The sequence below is a fragment of the Panthera tigris genome, chromosome B2 (assembly GCF_018350195.1).
Source record: "Panthera tigris isolate Pti1 chromosome B2, P.tigris_Pti1_mat1.1, whole genome shotgun sequence".
NCBI classification, from domain to species: Eukaryota; Metazoa; Chordata; class Mammalia; order Carnivora; family Felidae; genus Panthera; species Panthera tigris.
In genome coordinates this window covers 43,843,893-43,859,417 of record NC_056664.1, presented here as the reverse complement: position 1 = coordinate 43,859,417, position 15,525 = coordinate 43,843,893, and the positions used below count along the sequence as shown (strand labels likewise).

At 47.7% G+C, this 15,525-nt stretch overlaps 1 protein-coding gene across 6 annotated transcripts in view; it reads left to right on the top strand.

Annotated features, from left to right (window-relative positions):
* RCAN2 (regulator of calcineurin 2) overlaps positions 1-14,845 on the top strand; it is a 272,608-nt gene extending 257,763 nt beyond the window's left edge. For all 6 annotated transcript variants that reach the window (XM_042986496.1, XM_042986498.1, XM_007085110.3 and 3 more), the window contains one exon: positions 12,268-14,845. In XM_042986496.1, the coding sequence (XP_042842430.1) occupies positions 12,268-12,428 (161 nt within the window). In that variant the 3' untranslated portion in view covers positions 12,429-14,845. The remainder of the gene's footprint in view (positions 1-12,267) is intronic.
* Positions 14,846-15,525: the final 680 nt, after the last annotated feature.

The following is a 15,525-nucleotide window of genomic DNA, read 5'->3' as shown; positions in this document are numbered from 1 at the left end:
GCAAGATCATCGTGAAGACAGAATAAGTAATATACATGAGGTACTCAGCCCAGTTCCTGGCACACAGGAACTATCAGATCCATGGTGGTTGCTGCGGTCGTTCTGTTCAGAGCAGAACTGTTTAGCAGGACATCCCCTGAGAGATGTTTTCTGTGCCAGTACATGAATTAAGGTATGTAAAGCACTTGGAACAGTGTCTCCCTGCCAGCGAGCACAGTGTCCCTCTCCTTTGTGGTGGTCGCGGTTGCTCTTCACATGGGTTTGATCTCTGAACTTCCCATGGACTTGGGTTGGTCTGTGCTTTGCTTTTACTCTTTGCCTCCCAAGCTTCCAGGGCATTCTTTAACAGAAGCAGCTGCTGCATGAAGGACAAGGGACAGAGTTGCTATTCAATGATTTGACCCCACCCTCAAGACTACCTGCAGCATTTTTCTTTGGGGTCTATCAAAATGAGACGGGAGCTCATGGAAACGCAGAGGTATCCGCGAGAGAAAAAACTGCAAAGGACTTCTCTCTCTGGAATGTTTCTTCCTCCCTGGAATATTTCTTTTAATCGTGAAGCCTCTTTCCACTTCTACTTAGAAAATAAGTTCTTTCTCCACCCCCAGACTGAGCTTGTAAACAGACAGCTGTGATTTGCAAAGTCTCCAGGAAGAGCCCCTCCTCCCAGAAATATCTCCTCTTTTATTTTTGTAGCCGTCAGAGAGGCTCCAACATGAAGAAAGAGATTTCTCTTGCTTTACGGTGATGACTCCAACTTGGGATGTGAGTTTAAACCCAGGCACCACCTTTTATTAGCTGTGTGACCTTGAGAAAGTGTCTTAATTTCTCTGTGCCTCAACAGTAAAACCAGATTGTTGCAGTCATCAAATTAGATAGCCCAAATGAATCTCCATGTCCAGCACAGGACATGGTGAATGCTCAACATGTATTACCTGGTTTTGGTCACTTGATTTTTAAATCATATCTTAGCCTTTTGTTAAAATGTAAGTGCCTGCATCAAGCTCTTAGCGCCATGTTTTCTTAGGGTGAAATCTGTGATATTTTAGAACGGATGGCCCTACGCCCTGTGGTCCATTTAGCATTTTCGTGCATCACCTACTGAATGCCAGCATCCCCACCCAACCCTGTCCCTGTGAAAAACAAAAAACAAAAGAAAACTTAGCACCCTTGTTTGAGAACCATAGTAATTACGCCTTTGCAGCATTTATCAGGTGGGTCTCAAATTCGAGAAAGACATAGAGGCAAGGAGTGCCTAGGAAGGGGTCAGAGGTACCAGTGTGGAGCAGAAGGAGGAGGGGCGAGGAGAGAGGGGAGCCGTCCAGAGAAGTGCTACCCACGCCGGTGCCCCTTCCAGACGCATGAGCGGGCACGCACACGCACACACGCACACGCTCTCTTTGCTTCCCTTTGGAAAAATAGGGGAAGACAAGAATGCCGGAAGAGAACTTAAAAATACTGTTGAATCGCGTATGGAGGGTGGGGGGAGGATGGTATCGCTTCTGGAAGCTTCCTGATGTTTTTCCCCAAAACTCCTCTTTCTCTTGAGGAACGCTTGTGGCCCCACATCAAACCAGCATTAGCCCTGCCAGGATTGAGAGAGGTTTAAAAGACATGGTGACTTTAGACATCAGCCAAGGGTCTTGGTGGAAGAAAGGAAGTGCAGGTCGCCGCACCCCTGCTTCCTGCAGGGGGGCTGTCCTGCCCCTCCTCCCCAGTCCTCTGAGAGCTACATAGGGCCAGCAGCCTCTGTCTCTGCTGTTGACAAGGGACAGGTTTACCGGGGCTTGGCAACCTTCTTCCCCTTCCCCACCCCGCCAAATTTAAGTCCTAAACCTGATACGTGAAAGGAAAGGGAATCTAAGTGTGAATACCTTTCTTTTTTTTTTTTTTTAAGTTTATTTATTTATTCTGGAGAGACAAAGCGTGAGCAAGGTAGGGGCAGAGAGAGAGGGAGAGAGAATCCCAAGCAGTGCAGAGCCCGATTCAGGGCTTGAACTCGCAAACTGTGAGAGCATCACCTGCGCCAGAAGCAAGAGTCGGATGCTTAACCGACTGAGTCACCCAGGTGCCCCTTAAGTGCGAACACCTTTCAAGCCCATTTCAAATTATGCTGAACTCGGCCCTCAGTCCCTGTTTTCGGTCCCATCAACAGGCAGCATGTTTGATAAACTAACACATAGAAATTCCTCATTGCTTGTTCCATAGATCAGAACTGATGCTTCTATTTCCTCTTGAAAATAGCACGTTCACAATAAAAATACTGGGGAGGGGGGTTTGCAGTGCCTTTTACACATGATAAGCCTAAACGCGTTTTCATACTAGAATCCCTATTCCTCATCTTACTGAAAATTCCTCATCTTGGCTCTTGACTTAAACCAAAGCTCAGCGCTCAGCACCCAGCATGGTTCTATCTATGTTCAAAGGTCCTGCTGAAAGTGTCCTTAGCACGGGCCTTGAGAAGCCCTCATCCATTCTTAAATTCAATGCCAATTAATAACAGATGCCTTTGTTTTCCCTGTCGGGTTGAGAACTCATTGAAGGGTAGGTCAGAATAAGACAGATGAGATGAATAGTGCCAGCTTTGTTTCTGATGAAACACTGAGGCTGAGAATGTGGCCGAGGTGAACCCCAGCCCGGGTTTCCTAACGCTGAAGTCCAGAACCCAGAGTTTAACTCGCCAGGCCTGCCACAGACCACCCCACATGGGCTGGGTCTCCTCCGGGGCCTTAGCACATGGCCCAGCGCAGAGAAGGGCACAGGACCTTTGCAGGCAGGGATGGCCCAAAGGGAAAAGTGGAGAGGGCGAGCTGAGCAGGGGCAGTTCTTTTCCCCAGAGTCACCTCTCCGCTTCCGCTGGAGGGGAGTGAGAGAGCGGCCACAGAGAGAGGTCCCTCTGTGTGGCTTCGTCCATAAGGAAGGAAGGACGGGAACTGGGGTGGTGTCCAGTCGAATGTAGCACCTGAGCAGAGAAAGAGGATAAAACACAGGCAATTAATTTCAAGTCAATTTCGTGGCTTAGCTTGCTTCCGAACAAAGAGAGCGTGTGTGACCGATGACTTATCGATTGCTACGTAACAACGATCCCAAAATGAAGGCCTTGAAACAACATCACTTATTTTGCTCACGGATCTGCTACTCAGGCAGGGCTTGGGGGAGAGCTCATTCTCTTGTCTGCTGCTTGCAGTGTTCCTGGGGCAGCTCAGCCGGGACCAGCAAATCTGCTTTCAAGATGGTTTACTCACAGGGCTGGCAAGCCAGTGTGCCTGACAGCTCAGACGGGCTGTGGGTCAGGGCCCCTGGTTCCTCTCCATGCGAGCCTCTTCATGGGCTGCTTGGACTTCCTTACAACGTGGAGACGAGGTTCCAGAAATGAGCATCCTGACAGAGCAAGGTGGACGTGCATGGCGTTTTTGTGACCTGACTCAGAATTCACACCGGTTACTTCTGCGGCAGGATACTAGTCAAGGCAATCAGCCATAAAGGCCTGTCCGGGGGTGCCTGGGTGACTCAGTCCCTTAAGCATCCAACTTAGGCTCAGGTCATGATCTCACGGTCCTTGTGTTCGAGCCCCGCATTGGGCTCTGTGCTGACAGCTCAGAGCCTGGAGCCTGCTTTGGATTCTGTGCCCTGCTCCCCACTCCCCCACTCACACTCTGCTCTCTCTTGTCTCTCAAAAATGAACAAATGTTTAAAAATTTTTTTTTAAATAAAGGCCTGTCCAGATTTGAGGGGAAGGACCACAGTGGGAACAGTCCTCCATGAATGAGTGGCAAGGTTCTTGAAGAGTAATGTTTAGCAAGAAATTTGATGGCCATCTCTGCCAAACACAGTCAGTCTGCTACGACACTAACTCTCCTGTTGAGAATTCGCCTTTCATATGAAAGGTAATAAAATTAAATCCAGAAGGAAACATCCCCCCAACGCCAGAGACCAAAGCTACCATAAGAGATGTAAGTCAAATCCTTTTATAATGTATAGTATAGAGTATTTATTTTCATAATGATTAAGTGTTACCATTTGAGAAGATTCATTGTCAAGGAGACCATGCCTAGGATAACTAGCAATTGGCCAGAACAAGAAGAGGCAGGATGCAGAAGGAATAAATAGTTCCTCTTTAGCTAGAGAGCAACTATTCGCTAAATTAGAAGTTGCCTTAAAGATACATTAAAGTGAAAGTTAAACCCAGCTCTTGTCATAGGTGAACACCATGGGAGTCAGGACAGACAGAGCCGGAGAGTGACTACAAGCACGTTCTCTGAGGTCAGACCGGCCTGAGTTTGAATCCCGGCTCTGCCATTGACTTCCTCGGTGATGTCAGTTTCCTCCTGCATAACCTAGAGAGGATGACACCCACAGTACAGAGCTGTCGTCATAATTAAATATCCAATTTGCGTGAAGGACTTAAAGACGCATCTGGCATTTAGCGACGGCGCGGTAAATAGTTGCCGTGTGTAAAGCGGATGGTGAGTTTCCGTGACACCTCCCGTGTCCTACCACGGCCGGCACGCTGAAAACGGAGTAAATACCTGCCCTTGCTTGGTTTTCTGCTCAGCCGAAAAGCTAAAGCTTACACACGTTAAACAATAAGAGGCAAATGTGTGAGTGCCTACCGGACATGGCAGAAGCGTGCTAAAAGCGTGTCACGACCCAGTAACATGTTTTTGGAGCATTTACATATACCTGAAGCCGCATCCGTCACTACGGCCACCACTGCAGGAGCTTGGAACGTAAAACGTCACCAGATGAAACAACTAGCGTATAATAGAAAAGGTGCTATAACTAGGCGTTATACACAAGTGATTCACATGATCTCAGAAAGAAAAAAAAGGGAGAGAGAGAGAGAGATGTCATTTCAAAAGCAACGTGAGGTCTTCCTTCTTGTGGGAACACAAGTGTGGAAAAGGGTGGGGAGACAGGAAAAAGGAGAGAAACTTACCAGTGGGGGTGGGGAGTGGTAAAGAGAACAAGGATCAGTTAATTTTGAGGGTCGGGATTTATGACACCCCTCTGCCCTTCATGGGACTCCGCATGTCACCATCCACCCCTCTTGCTGCTTACAACAGTGACTGGGCTGAATAAAAACTCTTTGCAATTATTCATTTCTTAATTCTCGAACTGTCTGGCCGTGTGACCAGGTTTGTTCATCACACTGAAAACGGGAAATTATTTTGGGCAGCCTCACTGACCACAACATCACCCTAAATAATCATTAAATAATCATGCCATGCATCTGAGGAGGGCTTTAAAGTATCTGACAAATATTTCCTTATTTCGTAGCGTGGTGATGTGATGGTTATTCCCATTTCGCAGATGAGGAAAACTGGGGCGTAGAATGTTATATATCTCTCAGCGTCACATCGCTGGCCCAGAATGAGGTGACGTCTCCAAACGTTGCTTTAGGAAGCTTATTCCGGCAGTGGACGTTAGTTCCTGTGGTGGGGTCATCAGCTGAGAGCACTCGGGTGGGAAGTGGTAAACCGTGAATGCAGGCATTGTAAGCAGGGGGTAGCAAGGGAGTGTATGGAGAAATGTTTCAGAGCAGTGTTGAATAATGCTCTGTGATGGCTTAACTACCATGGATGGAAGACAGAGAAGCTTCTAAGGTGACCAACTCTACAGATTTGGCACCTAGGATATGGAACCTCCCCGAGAAATGTGATAGCTGGAGAGGACACATAGATTGACAGGGAACATAAATAATTCTGTGGATATGTGAGTTTGGAGAAGACTAGAAGACTTTTGCAGAGATGTCCCTAAGGCCAGAGAGGTGCAGGTGTGAGACCAGGCTGGGGACATAGCATCTCATAGAGACAGAAAGTGGGAGCTCATGATGTTCCAGAGAGAGAATCTTTCAGAGATGAATGGAAGCCACGTGAGGAATAGAGCAAACCCTAGTCTCGTGCCTGCTAGACCCTGAGGTCTTTTGAAAGCCTCTGGGACAGGGGTCCCGTCTCTTTGGCAGAGCTCAGGTAAGGACTTGTGCAAGGAGGCACTCAAGTCACAGGAGGGTTTCCCTTTCCTGCCATCTCGAGAGTTTTCTTACCAGGAATCTGAACAGTCTCAGCTCTGCTATAATATATGCAAATATAGCACTGTAACATCTCCTTGCCTTTAACGCATCTCATTATGCTGATTTTTAGACACTGTGCATAATCACACTGATTATTTTAGAGAGAATCCAAGAAAGAGCCAACTCCTGACCCGTAAGCCAAAGGGGGCAGCGTAATGGAGAACTTCCAGGGGTACTGGGACCAGCGGTCACCAACACACATCTCTGTGAGTGTGCCAGAACTGTGTCACCACATCCCCCAGGTGCCCCCCACCCCACCCCGGGCAGACAGGGATGTGACCTTCTCCCTCCTGAGAACAGGAGGCAGCCCGTGGACACCTCCATGTCCTCCAGACCTGCAGGAATCAGGACCTTGTCATCAACCTGTCTCCATCCACTCAGAAAAAGAGGCGACAGAATTTGACATTTATTTCGAACAGCGGCCACGCCTACATCACTTCCAAAGGCCTGAATGACAGTTTCACTTTTGGCCACGTGCTGGAGGAGTTTGCACGTGCTCGGCTGGCAATTCATTTCAACGGGGGCAGGTGGAAAACCCCGCGTGATGTACTTTCTGGAAGCTTTTGGCTCCGGCCTCCTTTCTGCTCACAGGGGAAAGGACAGTTTGAATACAGACTTGAGGATTGGGAGTGTGATGGGTGACCCTCTGCTTGTCCTTTCAAAGAAACGCTGTGGCCGTGCTCAGTGTGGTGTGGCAGGACAGACCCACCCTGAGTGGCCAGGGCCCCACGGGCTCCTTGTCCCCCACCAAGCCCAGTTGGTCACCATGCAGGGTGACAGCATTGACGTCAGCCCTGGTGGTAGAGGAATTAGCTGAAGCCCAAAGGGAAAGAGAAGCCAAAAAAAGAATTCAATCCAGCAACACCAAAGCTATTTCTTTTTTATTTTGTGGGCTCTTAGCAGCTGTTAAGCTTTGCTGGATTTTGATAGTAAGAAAGTTTCCAAATATAGAACAGTGAAATGTCAGAGTTAATGGGATCACAGCAATGAAGTCTCTCTACGACCAAGTAGTCTGACTGTTAGCTCCACGTGCTCAACATAAAGCTGCCCCGCACGGAGCAGGGCCCTGGGCTTTCCTGTTCCATCCCGAGTGTACCCCCGGCACATCTGGCCTAAAAGGAAAGCACTCAGGTTGGAATTGGTAAACACCTTGCAACTAGACGTATCTTTACAGCAGTGTTCTTTATGCAAGCCAGGACAAACAAGTGACTTAATTAAAAGGCTTGCTTCATTATATACATTGTACTACGATACAAATATAAATAGAGGGGCGCCTGGGTGGCTCAGTCGGTTGAGCGTCCGACTTCGGCTCAGGTCATGATCTCGTGGTCCGTGAGTTCGAGTCCCGCTTTGGGCTCTGGGCTGACAGCTCGGAGCCTGGAGCCTGTTTCGGCTTCTGTGTCTCCCTCTCTCTCTGCCCCTCCCCCGCTCATGCTCTGTCTGTCTCTCTCTCTCAAAAATAATAAACATCAAAAAAACTGTAATATGAATATAAATACATATAAAGCTAGCAACTAGCTTCTGGCCAACGAGTAAGGAAAGGGGCAGGGTGTCTGGTCAGCCCCTTGGCTGGAGACCTGCCACCACCCCTTCCCCCGCCGGCCTCACAGTCTCCATGCTTTTGCTGGGTGACAGCAAATTCTGTCCCATCATCCTGAGACTGCCATCACCTCCCCCTGCATGGCAAGCGACAGGGCGACGCGTGGGACTCCAGCAGCCATTGGTGTCCCTCCAAGAAGTGCCACTCCTCCAAACCTGAGAATTTGCAAGACATCCTGATGCAAACAAAGAACGGCCTTATTTGTGTACTCGTTCCTTTCTCCTTCTCTTGTTGGAGGGCGTCTCTCATTCAGAGTTTGCAGAGCATCCCCAGAGGAAGGAGAGCGTTTCGGAAAGTTTGGGTACAGCGAAGTCATCGCCCGCCGTTTGCGGTGGCACCTGGAGGGGTTTGCTGTCCCCCCAGAAAACAAAGATGAGAAAGAAGACCACAGATTAATTCGAGCTGCTGGGGGGCGGCTCGCGAGCTGATAAGTCCTGGCTGCCTTCCCGCTATGCGTCCAGCGTCCCTCCCTCCTGCCCGCTCCCTGCACCGTTCTCACTTTCCGATGAAAAATTAGCATGCAGCAGGGAGGCAGGGAGGAGGCACCCTGGGTGCATGCCCGCACCCTGGCAGGACCACAGCCTCCAGCCCGCCACTTGAACCCCCAGAACGGTGGCTGCCCTTTAACACCGAGAAGCACCAGGGGATGCTGGCTACCAAAGGAGATGTCGCTCAGAATAGGCAGGGTCGCATCCTCATACCAGTAAACTATTTTTTTTTTAAGTTTACTTATTTCTTTTGAGAGAGACAGAGACAGCACGAGCGGAGGAGGGGCAGAGAGGGAGGGAGAGAGAGAATCCCAAGCAGGCTCAGAGCCCGCTGCGGGACTGGAACCCACAAAGCCGGGGAGATCGCAACCTGAGCGGATGCCCAAGCCAACCAGGAGCCCCGCGGTCAACTCTGTTTTCAACAGGCAGCACCGCTAAGCTGTCAGCAGCTCGAGAAGCCCTGCTCCGAGATGCCACCCGCCAGGTCTGCCCACCCCTGGCCCGGAGCCTCGCAGGCAACTTTTACGCCGGAGCCACGTCATGGAGATTCCTGTCCTTCGCGTGTGGTTCTTCTGCCCCGGGGGTTTTGGTTACAATGACAAAATACCTCAGAGGAGGGTGGAGCACCATTGAATAAGCATCGACGCATATACACCACAGCTGTAGGTGTGAGCGTTCTCACGACTTCAGAGCGGGTTGCCACGCGGTTCCCTTAATGCCAACAATCCCCGCTGCAGGGAGACAAAGCCAAGCATGAATGAGGGCGGCAAGTTTCTCTTTCCTGCTTCTGCTCCTGTTTGTGTCACTGTCCCCTCCCGATTCCACACCGGTCCACCTCCGCTCCCTTCTGCCAGAGATTTCACACCCGCTGACGCAATTCTCGCTCCCTGCAATTTCACCAAATCTAGACTCGAAAAGATAGAGTCTTTATGAGCCCAATTCCTATGGCTCTGGCCAGTGCTGTCACTCTCGGCTCCTGCCAATCCCAGGGAAATCCTGGAGCTGAACCACTCCATTTTTGTGAGCTATTCCTCTCCCTCACCCAGGAAAGCCTCTGCTCTCCACACCAGGATGTCAAGGGCAGCCCAGCGAAGACTTCTCTGACCCTTAACAGAAAGAGAACACTCTTAGCAGCATGTGGCTATATTAGTCTGCCAAGGTTGCCACGGAAACACGAGCTGAGGGGCTTCAAAAAAGGTATTGGGGTTCCTGGGCGGCTCTGTCGGTTAAGCTTCCTACTCTGACTCCGGCCATGATCTCGAGGCTGGCTCGGGAGTTCGAGCCCCGTGTCGGGCTCTCTGCTGTCAGTGTGAGCCTGATTCAGATCTTCTCTGCCCGTTCTCTCTCTCTCTCTCTCTCTCTCTCTCTCAGAAATGAGTAAACATTTTAAACAATGTACTGACTCAAGTTCTGGAGTTACAAGTTCGGGACCAAGGTGTCAGCAGGGCCTCCCTCCCTCTGAAGGCGCTAGGGAAGGACCTGTCCCAGGAGCCTCTCCCGGCTTCTGGTAGCTCCTGGGCTGTGGTGAGGGCCTGCGTCCCAACTTCCCCTTTTTGTAAGGACACCAGGCATCCTGGATTAGGGATCTACCCTAATGGCCTCATTTTAACTTAATCATCTCCGAGAACCCTGTAAGGTCATAGTCACAGGTACCGGGGATTAGGACTTAGACGTCTTTGCAGGGGGGACACAATTCTCCCCATAACAATAGCAGACTCAACGTTCACGTCCTTCCCAGCATCACTTACAAGAGCTTTGACACTCGTTACATGAGTAGTGCTCCTCACCCCTTTATGTCAGCGCCCAGATTTTAAACCTGTACCTCGTAAGCATTTGCTGTTTTCATTGTGGGTGCTCACCAAGATGTACCCAGCGGCACATACACAGCACCCCGGTCCCGAAACTGACCGTACTTGCTCCGGCCAGCCGGAAGGGACACTTCCCACTACAGATTGGGGATGACAGGCAAGGCTTCTGGACTGGGTGGTATCGGCCTCTCATCCTGGAGGGAGGGCAGGTTTTAGGAAGCTCGCAAAGAGAGGTGAGCCTAGGCCAGAGAAAAGTAGCTGCTTTGGTCGTGCGGACACAAGAGTGAACAAACCTTTTCTAAAATGTTAAAGAGAAAGGAAGAGAGTTTTATTTGAGCCCAAGTTAGGACAGCTGCCCAGAATGCACAGTCTTTACAAAGAAGAGAGTGCTCTGAGGAAGGAACATTTGGGGACAGGGTTAGGTATCTCTTTTTAGAGAAAGAGTTACAAACCATCACAACAAAGGACACTCCAGACAGGTACAGACTTTATCTTATGTTTTTAGTCTTTGCAAGGCTGTACGACTTTAATCTTCTGGGAACCAGGGAGGGGTTTTTTTTGTTCTTCTTATGTTTGGAATGCTCTTTTTTTGGTGTTTTGGGTTTTGTCGTTGTTTTGTTTTGCCTTTTATTTTTATTTTTTTCAGGTTATTTATTTATTTTGAGGGAGAGAGAGAGAGAGCACAGCTGGGGAGGGACAGAGATAAGGAGACACAGAATCTCCAGCAGGCTCCGCACCATCCGCACAGAACCCCACGTGGGGCTTGAACTCACACACTGTGAGATCATGACCTGAGCTGAGATCAAGAGTCAGATGCTTAACCGACTGTACCGCCCAGGTGCCCCTGTTGTTGTTGTTGTTGTTGTTGTTGTTTAACGAAGCTGACTTAAGATGTGTGCTCAGGGCAGAAATACAGCCCATGCTTTAGAGGTTTTGCCGAGTCATGTTGACCTTGGTAAATGTTGAAGTATAGCTTCCCTGAGGGTCACCTGGGTGGCTCAGTCGGTTGAGCATCCCACTTCAGCTCAGGTCATGATCTCGCGGTTCCTGAGTTCAAGTCCCATATCAGGCTCCGTGCTGACAGCTCGGAGCCTGGAGCCTCCTTCAGATTCTATGTCTCCCTCTCTCTCTCTACCCACCCCCCCCCACCCCACACATGCTCTCTCTCTGTCTCAAAAATAAATAAACATTTAAAAAAATATGTTTTTTTAAATATAGCTTCCCTGGGAACCCAGGGGCAGAGCCCACAAGCGTGAAAGTTGAATATTTCCTTCATCAGTAGGAGCGAGGATGCGGCAGTTTGTTTTTAGATTTTTCCCCATCGGGAAGGATGGGAAGTGAAGGTTGGGATGTCAGGAGAAGATGATGAGTGTGTCAACAGTTAAACTGAGAAGTTAAAGCATGCAGATGGAGACCGCCTGGAGGTCTTCTATTTGTCATTTATACCCACGTCAATCGTCGCCTCTACTGGGAAGCCTTTCAGTGTTACTTTCTCCTTACAGTTTGGCACCTCAGTCCTTGACATATTTTGCCACGCTAGTGCTTACTATGGTATCTTCTGGTACTTCCTGTGTCTGCGTGTGGCCGCAGGGCTGTGCTCCTGTGCCCGTAGCCTTATCACCAGCAATAGGCTAGACCGTGGGGAATGCTCAGTAAACACCTCCTGAGGCAAAACAAAAGCAGGAAGCCAGTCAGCTTAACAGCCATCTGACTATAAGATGCGCCAGTCAAGAAGGACAGACTCTTGTAACTTGAAGGGACCTCGGCAGCCATCGAACCCCATCCCCCAGTAACCACCGCAAATCCCAGACGAGTGATGATCCCGCCTTATTCCCTCCTGGGGCGGCTCTTGCCATAAGAAGTATGCGGCTGGAGGAGACCTTAGAGACTGTGCTGTCCAGAAGGTGAACGAGTGAAGCTGTTGGCTCAAGGTCACTCAGCAATTAGCAACAATGATGGGAAACAGACGAAACTGAGAACTCGCCACCCGACCTACTATGTCATCACCACGGTCCCGTGGGTTGTGGCTGCGACCGTGTTGAAGTTTACAGTTGAGAGTGCTGAGGCTACAAGAGGGTGAGTGGCCTGCTCAGGGTTGTCTGGTTATAGGTGGTAGAACAGGGACACAATGACAGAGTGATCTCACTCCATTTTCCAATGCCCCCCGCCATTCTTGGATAAGACCCAGGTTTCCTGAGACAATGTGACACTGTCTTCTTCCTTGCAGAACGAAACTTGCCGAAGAATCTGCTCCGAGCTCCCTTCCGCTTTATCACCTCCACTTTTCTTGCTTTTCAGGAGAGAAGTATGAGCTCCATGCAGGGACTGAGTCCACCCCAAGTGTCGTCGTGCACGTGTGTGACAGTGACATAGAGGAAGAAGAGGATCCAAAGACTTCCCCAAAGCCAAAAATCATCCAAACCCGGCGTCCTGGCCTGCCACCCTCCGTGTCCAACTGAGCTCACCGCTCCGCCTCAACGATAATATCTGTCTCCTCTTTATCATGCTTTTTTCCCCTCTGTTGTTTGTTTGTCGAAAAAAAAAATAATTGCCTTTCAATCCCTGGGTGTTTGGTTGTTTGAGATTCCTTCCTTGTAATCAAGCCTCTCGGACAAAAGGGCTAGGAAAAGGTGATATGTTTCCTGATCATATCATACCCATCAAGCATAATCCATTATTTAGAAGGTTCTAGAAAAAAAAAAAGTAGTATTTTCTTATTAAAGAATCTGCACAGCCTATATCTTCACTCTCTCTTGTTGATCCAAGCCAGAGACATCAGTAACAAATAGCAACTGTGTTGTTTGTGATCTGTTTCAGTCCCAGTCCTGACGTGTGTGCGTTGTTTCTTCCTGGCCACTTAAGTAGGACCATAAGTAAACTTGACCTTGACTGCATGAGATATCCCTATCTGGTCTCACTCAGTCCTCTGCATCCCGACATTCCCAGGACATGCATGATCACCAGCATTTATTTTCATGATTCGAGGATATACTATAACTCACAGATTGTCAGCATCCAGCCATGTCCTATCTAGATTAGAAAACTTACTAGCATCCTCCAGCTTAAAAAGTCTGGGTATATCCACTATTTTGAGTCAATACTTCATAGCTCTGTTAAAATTCCTGGAGGCAGCACTGAGCTTGGCCCCAAAGATATTCCTCAGTAGATTTTGAACACCACTTCCGTATAGAACTTTCCCAGCCTCACTGGGGAGGCTTGTCCAGGGTGACAGAGACCGATTTCAGACAAACCTATTTATTATAAAAGTTTCATGGTGTCTGAATGATTGTTTTTTTCTCTTTGTATATTTGTACAAATGTTTCAGCTGTGCTTTTAAAATCTGGATGTTTTTTATTTAGTGACTGTTCAGCCATTAGCTGCTTACCAACATGATACGTGCATTGCTTATGAATGCATTCATATACTAATACAGATAATCTGATAATATTACACTCTATTATGGATAATGCTGAATTTTGAAAGGGCACAAAACTTCTCATGCCACTATATAAATGATTAGCCAACATCTTTGCTATCGAGAACACTTGTTTTTAAATAAAGGCAAGGCGCAAGTGTCCGTTGTAGACAATTTGGATGAAGCTAAATCGCCAGAACGTAGCAGCCACTGAGCATTTGAAAAAGGAAAGGGTAGTAGATAAACGTATACCAATCCTACTCATGCAATGGCCATGTTGCTCAAAAACATTTGTTTTCGTCACATGTGATATTTCTATTTCTGTAGCCCGAAGTGCATTACAGAAGATACACCTATAAAACCATTACCTTCTGCTATATGTGCAAGGCCTCATCTACTCCTGTACATTTAACGAATTACTTTAGATGCAAACGCCAGTTACAATGGAGAGGGGAAATACTTTCATTACCCAAGCCTCAGAGAAACACACAAGAACAAGAACATAGCCAACTTATGGAAGGATTGTCGTGGTTTTTGACTAAGGTGTATGTAAGTTTCATCAGAAACTTAAAACAGACCGATCACTCAGAAATTAAAGTCCGTTCTACTGTGAATATAGCAATATAGTACTGGGCACAGTACAGGTGAAACTGAGGACAGCATTGCTTGTAAAACCCTGAGTTGCCATACGAAAAATGAAGGCTCCTTTCAAAAATAAAATCTGAGGAGTGTATAATAAGCAAATGCTTTGACTTTCCTTTGCTGTGGAGGTTTTTGGTTTTTCCTTAACAAATGAAAGATTAGACTTAGGAGTGGAGAAATGCTGCCCTCTAGTGGAAGAAATATTTTCTGAGCTCCTGAGACTAACGGAGAGCTGCAGCAGTCGGCCATTTTGTCCTGAATCAGTCCTCTGAGGGTCATTTGACTTTCTAAACTATTCAGAATTTTCAGAATGCAAGTTCTAAGGAGATCTGGCTGAGAAAAACATTTGGAGATCATTTCTGACGTGTTTTAGAGCAGGTACCATCACTCATTTCCAGCCAAATTTAGTGAAAGTTAAAATGACCATCCTGTGTTACACAAAATAAAAACACAGGGGAGCGTATGACCCAACTGGTTAGTCTTGGTGCCATTGATTGCAAAGTTTCGATGTTAATCTGTCTCAGGTCAAGTACTTCTTTCATTAGGCTGGGTTTGGGGAGGGGGGAGGAGGAACTTTTCCCAGGAGATCAGTAAGAAACTGGAAGGACTCCCGGAAGGGTTTCAGCAGAGCCTCCTGCACTGTGAAAGTCAGAATTGCCTCAGCATTTCCATGACGCACATTATGCAAATCTCTTTATCACTATTTTAAGTTTGAAAAGTTTAAATATGGAGGGGAAGGGGAGATTTCCACCAACTGAATCATTTGTGCACGTGTATAGCTCAAAAGAGCTTAGACTTCAAATATACCTGGTGAACGACTCTTTGTCCGTGTAGTATAATTTCTGTGTTGTCTTTCTTAGCTATTTTTGAGTGGGAATTGTGAAAGAGTGCAATGCAGCCTATAATAGTCTTTCTAAAAAGTTACCAACAGGTGAGATTCACTTCTCTGAGTTCTTACTGAAAGGAGCAGAGGGGGAAGCTGGGTGGCAACCATCTCCTGAAGGAACAGGAAATTTGAGCAAGGCATAAAGGGATGGGTTGGGCTCTGATAAGGGGAACTATCTTATTGTCATGCCTCAAACATGTCAGTCTGAAAGGCCATTTCAAATGTACTAAGGACCCTCTTGAAACATCTCTCCCACACCCTTCTTTAGTTTAAAGCACTGTAAGAAACCCAAAGTGGGAAACGTTTTATTATGTAGAACACAAAGTGCACTATCATAAAGTACAAGATGGGTACATGGTATTTCATTACAATTAAGAGCGTCTGTTTCTCAAATTACATTAGGAGAGTTAACAGGAAAGCGTCTCAGACTGGGAGAAGATATTTGCAATACATATAGTTTTTAAATGACGCAGAACTAAAACACGAGAAGAATTCCTGCAAATCAATAAGAAAAAGGCAGACAATTCGTCTTGTAAAAATGGTCAAACTACTTAAATGGACGCTCCATATACACAGGCACCTCACGCATACACACCCAAACCTAAAATACCCA